General features: G+C 42.3%; 1 protein-coding gene across 1 annotated transcript in view; it reads right to left on the bottom strand.

Annotated features, from left to right (window-relative positions):
• Positions 1–837: 837 nt before the first annotated feature.
• hs3st4 (heparan sulfate (glucosamine) 3-O-sulfotransferase 4) overlaps positions 838–20232 on the bottom strand; it is a gene marked incomplete at its 3' end in the record, with an annotated part of 85935 nt that continues 66540 nt past the window's right edge. The window contains exon 2 of the mRNA XM_084437897.1: positions 838–1489. Within this exon, the coding sequence (XP_084294023.1) occupies positions 838–1489 (652 nt within the window). The remainder of the gene's footprint in view (positions 1490–20232) is intronic.

The following is a 20232-nucleotide window of genomic DNA, read 5'->3' on the forward strand; positions in this document are numbered from 1 at the left end:
GCAGAGCAACATAAATATTGATGCTTTGGCAAAGATGGAGTCTCCGTCTAGGATACAAACACAACTTCAAATACAACGTGAGTGCATGTCAAGGGATTATTGTACTTTTAAGACTTTAATGTCTCACTTGTATCTTGAAAAGGTTCAGATCAGTCGTCCCCAGTAGGAGGGTCTCTGACCTGAGGAGGGGCCATGTCCTTCTGTCTGCTGGTGAGAGGGGATGAGAGGAGGGAGGACAGACAGGTAGAGTTCTGTCTGCTGGTGAGAGGGGGATGAGAAGGAAAGGGACAGACAGGTAGAGGTGAGAGGGGGATGAGAGGAGGGAGGACAGACAGGTAGAGGTGAGAGGGGGATGGGAAGTAAAGGGACAGACAGGTAGAGTTCTGTCTCACTGGTGAGAGGGGGATGAGAGGAGGGAGGACAGACAGGTAGAGGTGAGAGGGGGATGAGAAGTAAAGGGACAGACAGGTAGAGTTCGGCCTCAGGGCTCAGGAGATAAGGACACTTAACCTGTCGCATGCGTCGCCATCGTCAGATGATTCATATATCAGCTCTATGTTTTAAAACAAATTTAAAAAAAAACATCTCCTCTTCACAAATATAAATATATTTTATGTATAATATATACAGTAATGTTTTCAACCATCAACAGCATGAGAATTGGAGGAGAGAAAAAAGCATGTCGGTACATTTTTGCTATGGATACAGACACTTAGCAAAGACAGCCGTGATTGGTTGACGTGCTGAAGCAGTCTCTCTGAGGATGGAGGGGATGAAGGCTGGTGGTCTGGCTGTGCTGGGCCTGGAGACGGTCAGCTAGTCCCGGGAGACGGTCAGCTAGTCCCGGGAGCTGCGAGAGTCGCTGGTCTCCAGCTCCCATTCAAAGTTCTGACCAGTCATTTGGTAAAACATCATGTTAAAGGGTTTGTAGAACTTGTGCAGTCGTCGGATCACATCAGGGTCTATTTCAGGGTGAGTTCTCCCTTTAGACTTGCCGAGGCACCGGGGTGTGCTGCTGTCCTCCGGCTTCTTCAGACACGGAAATCCCTTGGTTTTGTTGAAATAAAAGTGTTTATCCGTGACGATGCGCTTGAGTCCGAGAAAGTCCTGCACCTTGGCCATCTCGCCCGCAGGATCAACGATAAGCCTCTCTCCGCTGACAAAGTGCATCTGGGAGAGAGGGAAGTACTGCATCCAGGTCTCCAGGTGGAGCGCGTAGATCCCGATGCGCAGGGCGCTCCACGACGCGTCGATCAGGCCCAGGGTCCGGTTCTTGAAAGCCAGCACCTCAAAGGTTGGGATTTCAGGTTTTTTGGACAGGGTCTGTGTGTAGTCTGAAATGGCCCTGGTGACCGGGTTTCGGACCACTATTATGAGCTTGATGTCCCTGGCCATAGTATGGATGCGTTTTGGGGCGTGGTTAGTCACAAAGTAGCTAGGCGTCTTCTCCATGGTGATCTGTCCCTCCAGCGTGGACGGCATCAGGTCTCTGTGAACACAGACAGCGGAGGAAGCAGTTAGTCCAGCCCTGCTAACACAGTACCCGTTTCACACACACACACAAGGACAGGGGAGCAGCCAAATTGGTACGTTTATTTTGCCACATTTTTCTTAATAAATTACAAGTGAAAATAACTGTTATTATCACCGGACATTATGTTGTGCAGAGAAATATACAACTAATTACATCCGTGGAGTAATAAGCAGGAGATAAAAGAAGGAAGATGAAACAGCGTGTGTACAAGTATGCTCACTGCTTAATTGACTCCATCTGTGTGACTCCAGGAGATGTTGTGGAACTTTAATAATGAGTTGAGTGTATATCATTAAGACGCTGGTGCCGGGGGTACTGTTTTGTCATACATTAATTCTGTGTGCTCCTCACTACACAGGCCTGGCGTTCCTTCCTGAGCATTCAAACTCCACATTGTCTGCAGGCGCTTCTGATTTTCCTATCCTCGTATTTTCCCATCCTCTGTTCTACACTGAAGGTTACAGGCTGTTCATTGATGAGAATTAATTCTGAGATTCTTTGTGATCATTTGTAGTAGAACAGATTTTAGCTGCCGTGAGAGATTTATTTTATGGATAACAAGAAATAATTTGCCAGTGCCACAAATATTATGTTCAACTTTGTCTCAGAGACTGAGTTGGATTATGAATCAATGAGGAACAAGCAAATGTAATTCATTCATACAAAAGAGATGTATTCCTTCAGTCTCTCTCCTCCTCCCCGATGGATAATAAAGCATAGCGTTGCCTCAGGCAAATCAATAGTGAATACTTACATGGTTTTTCATTGCAATCATTGTTCTATTTATTTACAGCAGATGTAATTTGACTCTTGGCTGTGTATGATTCAGTCTTATTTACTCACAGCAAAATACTCAGTAGCAATGGAATGATAAACATACTGTAGAAAGCATGCACAGTAAATTATAAAGGTTCAGCAATCTCACACGCAAAATAAATGGAACTTTTCAATATTGTTTATTATTTAGTTTTGCAAAATAGCCCTCTAACTGTCCCATAGAGTACTTCAAACACCCATGAGCTGTCACACACACATGCTTTGTAGCATATAGAGTTCTTCCTAAACCTCAAATAAAAATAATTGCCTTTTTTTCTCCCCATTAAAATGGTCAGCAGGATTATACAATGGTAACGATAAAGACACATCAATCGTTTGCATCTTGGACACATTCTAAATGAACTGTGCTCCAGCATATATAATCCAATTTACTGTACGAAACAACCTTTCTGTTCATATCGACCTCCTCCACACACATGCACACATGGACACCCGTGCTGGAGTCTCTGAAGCCGCGTGGTAATTCCATCTCTGCAGCTGTGTGGCTCTTCTGATGGCTCATTTCCCCCTGGATTGTGTTTGCTCAAGACCGGCGGGAGCTAAGGCTACTTCTCTGGCTGTAATGGGATATGAACCATATCTCCAGAGAGCAAAGTGACTGGAAACAGTATTCGTTTTCATTATGTTCCATCAATGTTCCATATTTTATATTGCGGTAATTAATGGCTAAAGATTTTTCTCTCCTTTCAAGGTCTTCAGCTGTTGACTATTTAAAGTCATAAAGCAAAGAAGATGACGTGAGGGTGAACCATCACGGGTTATGAGAAGAACAGCACACTCAATAAAACAGACCACGATGAATAACCTTCAAACAACCTATCTGATGCACATTGGATGTAGAACTATGATCAGGACCCAGAGAGCATCAGTGATAATGTGCCATGTCTCTTAGGAGCAAATATCCCATTGACAAGACAGATGAACATGGTTCAAGGTAACCTTTCTTATATAAGGCAGGGACATAACAGGCTATTGTCCTCATCAGGCTCAACGCTACTCATTACATGTTTAATTACAAAAATATGTAAATTGCACACCAGCGATAGCTTCTTCTTTGATTGAGGTCGAATTCATTTTGATTTGGAATGAATCAGTCATGGATCGCGTACATCTGAAATGTCAGCAGGACGGAGCGGCAGAACCGAAAGCACAGCGCTGGTAAACAAGCACGTTCCCCGCGCTCGCCAGATGACTCCTCTGGACCCGCTAGTGGAACCCACGTAAACAAGGGTAAGTGTTAACTCTCGTTCCTCTACGCATCAGCTGTTCAGCTCAACACAGGTCATTCAGGTGGGTTGGTAAACACAGTGCTCAGTGCTAAAGAGGCCTTGCGACCATCTGGTGTTTACTGCCTCAGACGGCTGAGCACACCTCATCACATTCACCTCTTACAACTCACAATACTTTTACTTCATTTACCTCCATGCACAGTACAAACAAAGACAGTTAGTGAGAGAATACAGAAAGTTGCCTTAAACTTGCAAACTGTTCCGTTTGGGTTTGACACATGGTAGAACCCGTCTTAGAACCGCTTATATAACATGGTAGAACCAGTCTTAGATCCGCTTATATAACATGGTAGAACCAGTCTTATATAACATGGTAGAACCAGTCTTAGATCCGCTTATATAACATGGTAGAACCAGTCTTAGATCCACTTATATAACATGGTAGAACCAGTCTTAGATCCGCTTATATAACATGGTAGAACCCTTAGATCCGCTTATATAACATGGTAGAACCAGTCTTAGATCCCCTTATATAACATGGTAGAACCAGTCTTAGATCCGCTTATATAACATGGTAGAACCAATCTTAGATCCGCTTATATAACATGGTAGAACCAGTCTTAGATCGGCTTATATAACATGGTAGAACCAGCCTTAGATCCCCTTATATAACATGGTAGAACCAGTCTTAGATCCTCTTATATAACATGGTAGAACCAGTCTTAGATCCGCTTATATAACATGGTAGAACCAGTCTTAGATCCTCTTATATAACATGGTAGAACCAGTCTTAGATCTGCTTATATAACATGGTAGAACCAGTCTTAGATCTGCTTATATAACATGGTAGAACCAGTCTTAGATCCGCTTATATAACATGGTAGAACCAGTCTTAGATCCGCTTATATAACATGGTAGAACCAGTAGATCCGCTTATATAACATGGTAGAACCAGTTAGATCCGCTTATATAAGAAGGGAAACTGCACCACTTGACTGCATTAGGACAACGTCCTATATATACAAATACTTTGACGAGGCATAAAATGTTGTTTTCATACTTTAGAACATGCTGTACGGAGGCACTCCGTTATAAACTGACATTTTTAATGAACTGTACTTTAGTCCTCTATTAGTCCCAGAGTCTCCAACATGTATTCTTGGAGTGCTTTGAAGTGAAAAGCATTCTAATTGCCTCCATGATTTCTAATGGAGGAACAAACCAGCAAGATGACACACTGATCATTTCAACCAGGTGTTTAAAACGTGCACATTTAAAATGTCCTTTGAATCCTCCGAGCAAAGACAGGACATACTCTGTAGAATCTTCCAGTAGGGCGCTTTTGTCCTGAGAATAGATTATAGAGAATAGAGGATTATTTCAAGATTCATAATTCTGTAACGATTGAATAAGAAGGCAAGATATTAATGTGGTACTCAGCTGCAACAATACAACTAATGAGACAAACACCTGAATAAATTGCCAGTGTGTCATTTCATGGAACGGCCTCCTGTTACCCACTGCAGATTAATTGTACTGAGTTTACTCAGAGAGATGTTCAGACATTTTATTGAATCTATGTTTCATTAGGTCCTGTCAGAGCGGTTGAAGGGGAGGATTCGGATGCATGTCGAGTTGAAGGAACTTGGCTATAAAAGGACCAAGCTGTTCCTTGGAACATAGACAACAGTGCTGATGAGAAGCTTGCTAGTCGCTAATAAAAAATGGCAGAGCAATACAAGCTCTCCCAGTCTCTCGCTTTGTCCTCATCATAGCACTGTTGCAGTTTTAATCCACGGAACTTCCTCATGTCATGTCAAAGGCATTCAACCATTCCTGGGGAGTCAACATATTCACCGGGCACGACCCTGAGAGAGAACACATCTGCTGCCTACCACACATAAGGTAACGTGATTTATTCTGCCATGTGTAAGTAGGAGAGAAGATATCGGAGAGTGGGCCAGGGGCATGAAGATGACACCTGTGGCTTTTTGGCACATTTCCATCTTTGAAAGCTATAATTGTACACTGTGTTGTAATGGGTAAATGATTGGCTGACTGCTGAAAGACGGGTGGGATAGAGGGTTGAGCTTAATTAAAACATCGCACGGCCTCCTTGCTCTAAATGTGCCTGTTATCCTCCTGCAGAACGGCGTGCTTCAACAGAACAGGTAAGGAACCAACAGACAGCTGGTCCTGATCAAAACCCTGCTCCCCGCTCGATCCCTGAGATCCCCGGAAGACCGTTCTACTTCCAACGCTGGGAGAACCCGACGCTCTTCCCACAGCAGCAGCCTGGCAGGCGGAGATCTGAAGCTGTGTTCACATGCCCTTTGGACATAGAACATCATGGAAAAAAACAAAGGCAGAATAAAACCCTTTATGGGTTCTTGGCATACCATAATATACTGCATGATTAGGCCATCACAGTGTATATAGGCTGGTAAATTAACTTATTTCTAATTAAAGGAAATAAGATCAATCTCATCTCAATTCAAAGGACATTATCTCTGGCTTCCAAGTTCAGTTTCTCTGTTGCCATTTTCAAGCTCTATGAAAACAATAGCTTAGAGCAAAATGGCTGCTATCCTCTGGTATCCTGTACGGATACGATCCTGTAATGTGGAATCCTCAGGAAATACAAGATTCCTGCATACATGTTTGTCAGCTTTCAAATGAAGCAGCTTGCCACTCATTTGCATATTTATTTTGTAAACCCTAACCCTCCACTCAATTCTGCTTGTTTATGTCTTTCAGTGAACTGATGAGTACTTCAGGCTTCACACACAATTTTCACATAATAGCCCCCAATTATACAATTGTTGTTGCAATTACATCAACAAGCAAACACAACGGGCTCCTTCTGCTCCAGAAGAGCAATGAATAAAGTTACAATGATCAGTGACCACCTTTATCTTTCAATGTCACTTATACACCTTCTTGAAACACTGGTGAGATTTTATTTCCATGGAATAAACATTAGACAGTACAGGAAGTGGGAGTCACACCTGAGCAGTCAGAGGCAAAGGCTAAGATTTACATCCAGGAAATTTCATGGATCTGGTTCAGTCAAGCAGAACCGATTAATGTGACAGATTGAACCTGATAGATTTCCTTCCTAGCCATGACCACTCATCTGGCCTCAAAAGATTTTCTCCGCACTTAACCATGAAGCTCTGCAACTCCATAGTGATGTCCCAGCATACTGTATACTCCCCTTGTCCCAGCATACTGTGTACTCCCCTTGTCCCAGCATACTGTGTACTCCCCTTGTCCCAGCATACTGTATACTCCCCTTGTCCCAGCATACTGTATACTCCCCTTGTCCCAGCATACTGTGTACTCCCCTTGTCCCAGCATACTGTGTACTCCCCTTGTCTAAGCATACTGTATACCCCCCTTGTCCCAGCATACTGTATACTCCCCTTGTCCCAGCATACTGTATACTCCCCTTGTCCAAGCATACTGTATACCCCCCTTGTCCAAGCATACTGTGTACTCCCCTTGTCCAAGCGTACTGTGTACTCCCCTTGTCCCAGCATACTGTGTACTCCCCTTGTCCCAGCATACTGTGTACTCCCCTTGTCCCAGCATACTGTGTACTCCCCTTGTCCAAGCATACTGTATACTCCCCTTGTCCCAGCATACTGTATACTCCCCTTGTCCCAGCATACTGTATACTTCCCTTGTCCCAGCATACTGTATACTCCCCTTGTCCCAGCATACTGTATACTCCCCTTGTCCCAGCATACTGTGTACTCCCCTTGTCCCAGCATACTGTATACTCCCCTTGTCCCAGCATACTGTATACTCCCCTTGTCCAAGCATACTGTATACTCCCCTTGTCCCAGCATACTGTATACTCCCCTTGTCCCAGCATACTGTATACTCCCCTTGTACCAGCATACTGTGTACTCCCCTTGTCCCAGCATACTGTATACTCCCCGTGTCCCAGCATACTGTATACTCCCCTTGTCCCAGCATACTGTATACTCCCCTTGTACCAGCATACTGTGTACTCCCCTTGTACCAGCATACTGTGTACTCCCCTTGTCCCAGCATACTGTATACTCCCCTTGTCCCAGCATACTGTATACTCCCCTTGTCCAAGCATACTGTGTACTGCCCTTGTCCAAGCATACTGTATACTCCCCTTGTCCCAGCATACTGTGTACTCCCCTTGTCCCAGCATACTGTATACTCCCCTTGTCCCAGCATACTGTGTACTCCCCTTGTCCCAGCATACTGTATACTCCCCTTGTCCCAGCATACTGTATACTCCCCTTGTCCAAGCATACTGTGTACTCCCCTTGTCCAAGCATACTGTATACTCCCCTTGTCCCAGCATACTGTATACTCCCCTTGTCCCAGCATACTGTGTACTCCCCTTGTCCCAGCATACTGTGTACTCCCCTTGTCCAAGCATACTGTATACTCCCCTTGTCCCAGCATACTGTGTACTCCCCTTGTCCCAGCATACTGTATACTCCCCTTGTCCCAGCATACTGTGTACTCCCCTTGTCCCAGCATACTGTGTACTCCCCTTGTCCTGAGGGTAGGAATGCCCCACCTTCACTAAACCCCTAAAACAAAGCAGCGTCATTGAATTTCAAACCCCATCTACAGTATTTAACATGAGGAAACAATGTGTCATTCATCTTTGACTGCATTGAAAACTGCATTTAATCAGTGGACAACACACTAGTTTTTATTACAACAGACAATAAATATACGAATACAGTAAGATAATATATTCTCACTTTCTTAAAATAATGGCCTAAGTCATATTTTCTAGTTTTTCAAAAAACACAATAAAAGGAAATGGCCTAAGTCAACATAAAGGCATAGGTTGACATAGACCATTATACCACCGGGTTAGGAACAGTGGGCCTCATTCACGAACATAGTTAAGAATTTCTTAGGAAGCATTTCTTCTTAAACTCCACTTGCACTGTTTCCAAGAAGATTCACCAATGTTCTCACATGTTGGAACCATCTATGAACACAGAAGAGCAGTCTTGAGCAGGCTACGGACTATTGGTGCGAAAGACATGTTCATTTAGATTTGTGATTGCGTTCATTTAAAATCTACAGTTGTATAACATTATAGGATTGCAATAGTATTTGTATAATTTATAATATCTTATAATAATGGTTTTCATTATTTTACAAAGCAAGTGTGCTGTCTGTCCAATAATATGTGGTTCCACACCCTTCCATCTGGCCCGCGACATGATGTCAGAAATATAATGTAATTATACATTATTTTGGCCCACAAAATAATTTCTTGTAAACGGCGCCGGCAGGAAGGCCTACAATGCGAAATTCAAGTGGCTCAAATGTGGGATGAAATTCTGTTATTGTGCGCAGCGCGCCAGGTGAACGATGCAGTCACAGGTGCAATCAATCCACACGCGACTATGAACTATGAACAGAATGCAGCTCGCTACCGAGAGGCTGTTTCCATGGTTAACTAACGTTAGGAACACAGACGGTTTCAAGAAATATGGACATTGCAGTATTTTTTGTAGAGTTCAATGGAAATGCTACCTGCCTGATATGCAAGAACAAAGTCGCTGTTCTGAAGGAATATAATGTCAAGTATTCATTACTATGAGAAATACAAGACTCCCGCACACACTTTTTCTCTGCTTTAATCTTTCTTTTTTTTTCACAAGTATTCATTACTAAACATGGAGAACAGTGTCATAGAGAGACGAGAGGAAAAAACGAGCCACACAGCTGAGAGGGCAACGTCTCAGTCTTTCAAGATAAGTGTCGAGCAAGAAATAGAGTAGTAGCCTACAGATGTATTCAAGTGTCTGGTAAGAAATGGAAACAAACTTGAACTTTAAGACCACACAAGTCAACTGCGACCCTACTCATGTGAGATGTCTGTTTGTGTGGTTGCTAGAAATTAAGTATACTTTTACTGTGGGGAAATGTTTCTTTAGAGTCTAGGGTAACTTAGATCCTTAGCATGCATATAACTAACCTTTTACAAATACAACAGAACTAATACTCCCCTATCTGAGCACATCTCTCTGGGAATAGAACTAATACTCCCCTATCTGAGCACATCTCTCTAGGAAGAGAACTAATACTCCCCTATCTGAGCACATCTCTCTAGGAAGAGAACTAATACTCCCCTATCTGAGCACATCTCTCTAGGAAGAGAACTAATACTCCCCTATCTGAGCACATCTCTCTATAGAACTAATACTCCCCTATCTGAGCACATCTCTCTAGGAGGAGAACTAATACTCCCCTATCTGAGCACATCTCTCTATAGAACTAATACTCCCCTATCTGAGCACATCTCTCTAGGAGGAGAACTAATACTCCCCTATCTGAGCACATCTCTCTATAGAACTAATACTCCCCTATCTGAGCACATCTCTCTATAGAACTAATACTCCCCTATCTGAGCACATCTCTCTATAGAACTAATACTCCCCTATCTGAGCACATCTCTCTATAGAACTAATACTCCCCTATCTGAGCACATCTCTCTAGGAAGAGAACTAATACTCCCCTATCTGAGCACATCTCTCTATATAACTAATACTCCCCTATCTGAGCACATCTCTCTAGGAGGAGAACTAATACTCCCCTATCTGAGCACATCTCTCTATAGAACTAATACTCCCCTATCTGAGCACATCTCTCTATAGAACTAATACTCCCCTATCTGAGCACATCTCTCTATAGAACTAATACTCCCCTATCTGAGCACATCTCTCTATGAAGAGAACTAATACTCCCCTATCTGAGCACATCTCTCTATAGAACTAATACTCCCCTATCTGAGCACATCTCTCTATAGAACTAATACTCCCCTATCTGAGCACATCTCTCTAGGAGGAGAACTAATACTCCCCTATCTGAGCACATCTCTCTATAGAACTAATACTCCCCTATCTGAGCACATCTCTCTAGGAGGAGAACTAATACTCCCCTATCTGAGCACATCTCTCTATATAACTAATACTCCCCTATCTGAGCACATCTCTCTATAGAACTAATACTCCCCTATCTGAGCACATCTCTCTATAGAACTAATACTCCCCTATCTGAGCACATCTCTCTATAGAACTAATACTCCCCTATCTGAGCACATCTCTCTAGGAAGAGAACTAATACTTCCCTATCTGAGCACATCTCTCTATATAACTAATACTCCCCTATCTGAGCACATCTCTCTAGGAGGAGAACTAATACTCCTCTATCTGAGCACATCTCTCTATAGAACTAATACTCCCCTATCTGAGCACATCTCTCTATAGAACTAATACTCCCCTATCTGAGCACATCTCTCTATAGAACTAATACTCCCCTATCTGAGCACATCTCTCTATAGAACTAATACTCCCCTATCTGAGCACATCTCTCTATAGAACTAATACTCCCCTATCTGAGCACATCTCTCTAGGGAGAGAACTAATACTCCCCTATCTGAGTACATCTCTCTATAGAACTAATACTCCCCTGTCTGAGCACATCTCTCTAGGAAGAGAACTAATACTCCCCTATCTGAGCACATCTCTCTATAGAACTAATACTCCCCTATCTGAGCACATCTCTCTAGGGAGAGAACTAATACTCCCCTATCTGAGCACATCTCTCTATAGAACTAATACTCCCCTATCTGAGCACATCTCTCTAGGAAGAGAACTAATACTCCCCTATCTGAGCACATCTCTCTAGGAAGAGAACTAATACTCCCCTATCTGAGCACATCTCTCTATAGAACTAATACTCCCCTATCTGAGCACATCTCTCTATAGAACTAATACTCCCCTATCTGAGCACATCTCTCTAGGAAGAGAACTAATACTCCCCTATCTGAGCACATCTCTCTATAGAACTAATACTCCCCTATCTGAGCACATCTCTCTAGGAAGAGAACTAATACTCCCCTATCTGAGCACATCTCTCTAGGAAGAGAACTAATACTCCCCTATCTGAGCACATCTCTCTATAGAACTAATACTCCCCTATCTGAGCACATCTCTCTAGGAAGAGAACTAATACTCCCCTATCTGAGCACATCTCTCTAGGAAGAGAACTAATACTCGCCTATCTGAGCACATCTCTCTAGGAAGAGAACTAATACTCCCCTATCTGAGCACATCTCTCTATAGAACTAATACTCCCCTATCCGAGCACATCTCTCTATAGAACTAATACTCCCCTATCTGAGCACATCTCTCTATATAACTAATACTCCCCTATCTGAGCACATCTCTCTATAGAACTAATACTCCCCTATCTGAGCACATCTCTCTAGGAAGAGAACTAATACTCCCCTATCTGAGCACATCTCTCTATAGAACTAATACTCCCCTATCTGAGCACATCTCTCTATAGAACTAATACTCCCCTATCTGAGCACATCTCTCTATAGAACTAATACTCCCCTATCTGAGCACATCTCTCTATAGAACTAATACTCCCCTATCTGAGCACATCTCTCTATAGAACTAATACTCCCCTATCTAAGCACATCTCTCTATAGAACTAATACTCCCCTATCTGAGCACATCTCTCTAGGAAGAGAACTAATACTCCCCTATCTGAGCACATCTCTCTAGGAAGAGAACTAATACTCGCCTATCTGAGCACATCTCTCTAGGAAGAGAACTAATACTCCCCTATCTGAGCACATCTCTCTATAGAACTAATACTCCCCTATCTGAGCACATCTCTCTAGGAAGAGAACTAATACTCCCCTATCTGAGCACATCTCTCTATAGAACTAATACTCCCCTATCTGAGCACATCTCTCTATAGAACTAATACTCCCCTATCTGAGCACATCTCTCTAGGAAGAGAACTAATACTCCCCTATCTGAGCACATCTCTCTATAGAACTAATACTCCCCTATCTAAGCACATCTCTCTATAGAACTAATACTCCCCTATCTGAGCACATCTCTCTAGGAAGAGAACTAATACTCCCCTATCTGAGCACATCTCTCTATAGAACTAATACTCCCCTATCTGAGCACATCTCTCTAGGAAGAGAACTAATACTCCTCTATCTGAGCACATCTCTCTAGGAGGAGAGCTAATACTCCCCTATCTGAGCACATCTCTCTATAGAACTAATACTCCCCTATCTGAGCACATCTCTCTATAGAACTAATACTCCCCTATCTGAGCACATCTCTCTAGGAAGTAGAATGACAATAGAACTTAACTTTAAATGCGATCATTTCTTTATTAAGCAAGGCAAGTTTATTTGTAGAGCACATTTCAGCAACAAGGCAATTCAAAGTGCTTTATATGAGACATTAAAAGCATCAAGACAAAGTGCAAGAAACATAAAAGGTCATATACAATTAAATGCAAAAAAGGACATTTAAAACAAAATGTAGGAAAAATAAAATACAGTATGAATGAATAACTATTTGATTTAATAAAAAAAGAAAAGTTTTCAGTCTTGATTTAAAAGAACTGAGAGTTGCAGCAGACTTGCAGTTTTTTGGAAGTTTGTTCCAGATATGTGGAGCATAAAAACACATGAACACTGCTTTTCTACATTTTGTTTTAACTCTGGGGACAGAAAGCAGGCCTGTGCCAGATGAGGGGTCTGGATGGTTCATAACGTAGCAGCAAATAAGAAATATATTTTAGCCCTAAACCATTCAGTGCTTTATAAACCAACAGCAGTATTTTGTAGTCAATTCTTTGACAGACAGGAAGCCAGTGTAAAGACCTCAGAACTGGAGTGATGTGATCCACTTTCTTAGTCTTAGTGAGGACTCGAGCAGCAGCGTTCTGAATCAGCTGCAGCTGTCTGATCCATTTTTTAGAGAGACCTGTAAACACACCGTTACAGTAGTCGAGTCAACTGAAGATTAGCGCATAATTCAGGTGTACGGCCACGCGCATTGAATTTGCGAAACCATGGGATTCATCATCATGAGAAGGCAGGTGTGAACTCATCCAGCAGTTTACAAACACGTCGTGAATCAGACAGGGAGCTTTCTTTAGAAATGTTCTTAGGAAGAAATGTAAGAATTGAACTTAGGAAGATATTGGTAAATGAGGCACAACGTGATCTTTTCAATTGAGGATCTCGTCCATTTTACCAGAGGGGGCAGCAGCATGAAGAGATGACTCAGGACATAATGGCCTAAGTCATATTTTCAAGTAAAAACACACAGCCCACACAGCTCACCTCATCCTCAGACTAGTAAATCAGTAATGGGGGACAAGGATCAGCCAGTACTCACTGTAGCAGGCAGGTCAAATTAGGGATGGGAATTGATCCGATTTTAACGATTCCGATTCCATTTTCGATTCTGCTTATCGATCTGATTCCCTATCGATTCTCATTGGGCAAAAAAGAGTACAAACAGGTTTATTAACATTAATTTTCTTTTATATGTACTACTTTGAACATGCCAGTTACAGTGATGTTTTAGGTGTATTCACCTTGAACTAAAAATAAAACTGACATAAACCTGTATTTGCCTGACTCTGAACGTCATCATCTAAATTACATGGATGGAAATGGAGATTATTCATAGTGAAAGCTGGTTTACACAATTAAACAAATGGCACTAACACAATAGACAGGGAGTCTGGAGGAGTTTACCTTCGACTACACTAACGTTAGCTGCGCTGCTGTCGTCACTCCGGAACGCATCAAAAACGGGACATTCCTACAAAGTTATCGCATGCTGTGTGGACACATGTTTTTGCATATTTGTAGTATTTCCCCCCTTTGATACATTTTTTGCAAGCATTGCAAGTGGCCGTGTTGTCATCTTGTCACGTGAAATGTAACCACACTTTCGAACGTTTTTGCCTAGACGACATATTGCTGGATTCTATACCGCGGTCTAATAAAACAAAACAAGGCAGCGTGCGTGTGACAACATCGCGCATGCGCAGCAACGACAGGGATCGATAGCGGAATCGTTAAGGATTTTGGCGAAAGATTCCAAGGAATCGATTCACTGGGAATCGGTTCTCAACAAGAACCGGTTTTTGATTCCCATCCCTAGGTCAAATACAATGGGGTACAGTACCCGTGGCAACAAGTGCTCTAAATCTGACATAAACCCATCAGAAGAGCTCTATTAGTCTGAGCTGCTGGGGCCAACAAATCCAACACGACGCTTCCAGTAAACTGATCCAGACTCCCGTTCGTTGTTAGAATATTGATGTGCAGTAGAGTAACAATGGAGGCACTCTCATCTCCTCTAAGTTGTAAAGAGTTGTATATATATTAAAATTATAAGTTTTGTAATCACCATCCCAGATTGCCATCTTAAATTACCTTCAGGTTCTGGCTCCTCTTCTTCCAGCTCAGTTGTGTTTTTAAATCCTAGATCTCAATCAGGGCACATTCAGTCTAAGGAGAATTTTCTTTTATGACCAAGTAATTGGAAGAGAAATGTCATATCCTTTCTTAGCGCCGACTGTCCTTCCTACTAATCTTCCTGGAACATGCAGAAGCACAGTGATGGGAGTTGTGTTGCCGCTGGCCCTTTCCTGTTTGTTGTTGATCTCAGAGCGTGAAGCGCTGAACATACTGCTGGATTATTCCCAACCAGCACGGATGTTCTCACTTTAAAAACAACAAGGTGAGATCACACAGTTTTGCACACAACAAGCTCAGTTGGGATAAATGCCGTTGCAAAGCAGAGTAGAACACAATTGACTTGGGGATCAGTCCTGTCCATTAGAAGAGCTCCGTCTTGGAATAGAGAGCTCTGAACGACAAGGCGAACCATCAACTAGTAATCACTGAGCAGCGGACATGAACAACAGCTATCTGTTCAGCGGCTTAGCTGGCGAGCGCCGTGTTTACTATATAAGTGGTCAACGTTCATTTTGAAGTCAGAGAACAAGAGAGCGAGGCCCAGCTAAACCCAGCAGGGTCAAAGCGCTAGTCTACTGACCACCATGCAGTGACACCTGTTACATATACAGTATTGTTACAAGTACAGTATTGTTACATATACAGTATTGTTACATATACAGTATTGTTACATATACAGTATTGTTACATATACAGTATTGTGTAACGTTTAGAATGTGTCCTGGATTGTGTTTATATACTGTAAAATTAGATGAAGCATAATATCAGCAGTGCCACAATGCAATTGGATGGAGTGGGTGGGCAGTATTTATCTGAGGAGTGAGTTTAAATTTAACCCAGTCACACTCACCCCGCTAAACTCCCTCCACACGCCACAGTGGAGCTACCTGTATGCCAGACTGGGTATCCAGAGACATCGGTATACCACTGTAACAAGGGTCACTACATCATGCGTCAGATTAGCTTCCTGTGAGATTAGCTTCCACTCTCACAAGCCTCACACTGGGCTTGATCTCAGGTCCACCGACAGACACACAGACCCAGCTCTCACACTGTAAACAGGCCCAGACACAAGGACCAGCTCTCACACTGTAAACAGGCCCAGACACAAGGACCAGCTCTCACACTGTAAACAGGCCCAGACACAAGGACCAGCTCTCACACTGTAAACAGGCCCAAACACAAGGACCAGCTCTCACACTGTAAACAGGCCCAGACACAAGGACCAGCTCTCACACTGTAAACAGGCCCAGACACAAGGACCAGCTCTCACACTGTAAACAGGCCCAGACACAAGGACCAGCTCTCACACTGTAAACAGGCCCAGACACAAGGACCAGCTCTCACACTGTAAACAGGCCGTAGACATGTCTGCTAAATCTAGCTACAGTACATTGGGCTCTTTGATGGTATACGGGGGTGTGAGTTTAACCAATTCAACTCAGTTACATACACAAGTAGGTATACGATCAAACATTACACTGGATTTCAAATCAGTGAAGCTGTATTATTTTAAGTGAGTTTACACTGTTTCCTGATTTCATAACCATTGCTGATCCTAATGGTTTACGAAGACAACATTCATCAAAGCTTCAGTGCTCTTCCATATAACCCACTTATTCACTAGAAAAAATATACTTTTGAATGTTACGCAAAATATGTGAGCTATTTTCTTTCTCTGTCAAAACAGGGGTTTAAAGAAAAGGCAACATTATTACAGCGATGTTTATTCAGGAACATCTGGCTACAAGGAAATGGTCTGATAAGAGTGTTATAATCACGTAGAGTGGAGCCTAGCTGCTCCATTAGGGGCTAAGCTGACCTATCAGTGGAACCTTGCTAATCCAAATTGTGCTTTAGCTGGCAGAGACTGCTCATTAATATTCAACCAGTGACAAGTGTCCAACTGAAAATACTCTAAAATGGCGCACCTGTCTTGTGAAGAGCAAAACCCATTTCTACATTTTTTTTCTATACGTGACGTGTGTGTGTCCATGTGTCCATTCATAACATGCGATTTACCGTTGCACACCAGCAGAGGGCAGTAGAGATTGCTCATAAACCAGCACCGCTTACTTACCACCTGGGTGTGATTTTCTGACAATTAAAAAAAAAAAAAAAGGTTTTTGATATGCTCATTATGGGAAGTTGTATCCCAAGTAATATTTGTTTTCAGGAAATTGCCTTACCATTTTTCTATGGAGGACTAGCATACTGTATGTCAGTTGACCTCTAAGCTTGATAAAACAAGAGTACTGTACAAAGCAGAGTCGACCAATTAGACAGACTGTTGAAATTGGCTACCTGACTGTATTGCTGATATAGTGATTAACCGCCGGACACATTTATGAGACAGAAACATCGAGGTTGCCTCTCAAAGGATCCCAAGCAGAGATTCCATAACTAAAACAATGGAGGCACACATCAGACATGGTTGCAGTAAGGGACCCCTGCGCCAGCACACGAGGGCACGGGGGTTAACAGCACTGTCACAACACAAAACTCCAGAGAAAAATGGAAGACCACTCCATGTAATGTCTCTCTCTATCCTGGACAGCGTTTGCATCAGACCAGTAGTGTTTCTTTTCAGTCCAGTTTCTATTTTCATGTATATTTTATGATTCTCGGGATCAAAGCATTCTCTATTCACTTGCACTGAAGGAAGCCAATTGCAACCATGTTATAGCATGAATTGCAGACAATATTCCCCGCATATTGCTCAGAAAGCTAGCAGAACCCCCAATGTTGGTTTTTGTTGAGGGCTTGTAAACTCAATACACAGTTACTCTTTATCCTTGGGAAAATGGGCAGAGAGCATGCTGGCTGTGAAATGAAAATCTCAAGTCATTCAACAGCTCATTGGCTCGCAATGTTGAAGACTGGTGTAGATACGGTCCTCTGTGTGATCCTGGTCTGGGTCTCTCCTATCCTCCGAGGCCTTTGGGCCAGTGAGCAGCTTGTTTAAGCACTTTCAATAAACCGCTGTACATGTGCTTAATCTCCCCAGCAGAGTCTGACACTGAGAGGGATCCTGCCACAAACACGCATCACAAATGCAGGATAATGTTTTGCAGATATTCAGATTAACGTGTGTAATCTCTGCCAAAGGGAGAGCTTAGAGGGGAACGTGTCAAACATTTATGGATGAAATAAAACCCAAATATTAAACCCTCGTATCCAGAGGCTTTTCTCTCTTGTTGGTGTAATCTCAGATACAGCTCTCTTCCAGAAATATCTCCTGGATCAGAGATCCATCTTCTCCCTCCCTGCAAGTCTCCTCGCTGAACAAGGCAGGAAGAAGGAAAAACACTGCTGAGGAACTTTACTGACTCCTAATACACTGTGTCCAGTGTGACAAATGGCAGTGACCTCTGGGTTAAGACAGTGCTAAGTATAAACTGTGTCTTTCTACTAAAGTTGAAATAACCTATTTAGTGTACCAGCACATTTCACCAAGGTTACAGGGAAAGTGAAGCGAGGAGTAAAATCTCTCCCAGATTGTAACTATAGACTCCCCCTTCTGAGAATAACTTACTAACTGCTACAATTTTCTCCTCAGTAAATGGAATTGATTTCAGTGTGAATGTGCGAGTGGAGGGACTCTGGAAGGACAGGGAAGTGGGAAGCTAAGTCAGCCAAGGGGAGATTCCGACCCACAATTTAGTGAGATGAAAGAATGTTCCCATATCACAAATAATCTACCAGGAAATAAGATACATATTTAGACACTGATGGAGTGCCCTGTCCTTCGTTCTCTGGCAGAACACCCTACCTTGGACAATCTCAATGTAGCAGGCAGGGGAAATGAGACATTTACCTGCAAAGCAACATTGCCAACATTACCTCAACCTACTTTACTGGATGGAGCATAGCAGTGACACAACGATGCCAGGTGGCCCGGTGCCCGATGACTTTCATCCTATGTAATTCTTAGGTTAGCATTTACCATACTCTACATAAAATAACCTAATATTGAACATAAACATTGAAAGTCCTTGTGGCTAGCAGTTACCATATACTGTACATAACATAACTTAATATTGAACATAAACATTTAAAATCCTTGTGGCTAGCAGTTACCATATACCCTACACATAAAATAGCCTAATATTGAACAGAAACATTGAACGTCCTTGTGGCTAGCAGTTACCATATACCCTACACATACAATAGCCTAATATTGAACAGAAACATTGAAAGTCCTTGTGGCTAGCAGTTACCATATACTGTACACATAAAATAGCCTAATATTGAACAGAAACATTGAACGTCCTTGTGGCTAGCAGTTACCATATACCCTACACATACAATAGCCTAATATTGAACAGAAACATTGAACGTCCTTGTGGCTAGCAGTTACCATATACCCTACACATAAAATAGCCTAATATTGAACAGAAACATTGAAAGTCCTTGTGGCTAGCAGTTACCATATACCCTACACATAAAATAGCCTAATATTGAACAGAAACATTGAAAGTCCTTGTGGCTAGCAGTTACCATATACCCTACACATAAAATAGCCTAATATTGAACAGAAACATTGAAAGTCCTTGTGGCCGGTGCTGGGCTCATTAGTTTGGCTGCTGGCGCTGTGCCTGAGCTGTAGCAGGTGTGAGGTGTTAGGGCGTTGTGATGGAGTGATTGGCCTAAGAAGGTATGCAGTGCAGTCCAACTGCCAAAGCAGTTCAAGTTTGCCACAAAGAGGCAGTGCTCCAGTTCATGAAGGGCAAAAGTATATACTAAAAGAAAAGTATAAACTAAAAGATACGTACTGTAGCCGATACGAAACGTCTAGCTGTCCCCACTTTTTCTCTCATACAGCTTTGAATACAAAAGGCAGTAAGATTTGATACTTCAACAGTAATTCAGAGCGAGGAGACTATCTTTGAAGTAAAGCTCAATAGCCAATTTACCATTTTTCATGACAGTTTTTCTCGAAAGACTTAACTGAATTCAGCTGAACAATGATGCGAGGCTCTAGGGTTTTCTTTTACCAAATATGAATTTGAAATAGTTTTGTTTACTTTCCTCAGTAACATTATATATGTTTTTCCTGGCCTAAATTCATTCTATTTATTGTGAGCCTCTCTTCATCGAAATTAATATTGCATGGTGTTGTTGCCACATACAGTTTTTTTTTTACTGTTTATTGCCTTAAAGTTAAAACTGTACCTGGACTCTGCCTTAGGGTCACACTGTAAAACCACAAGCAAACAAACTACTATCAATGCCGTCTACTCTTCAAATTATTCTTGAATATTAGAAGAAATGTACTATCAAGTTGGATCTAA

This window comes from Borostomias antarcticus, assembly GCF_949987555.1.
Source record: "Borostomias antarcticus genome assembly, chromosome: 5".
In the NCBI taxonomy this organism is placed as follows: domain Eukaryota; kingdom Metazoa; phylum Chordata; class Actinopteri; order Stomiiformes; family Stomiidae; genus Borostomias; species Borostomias antarcticus.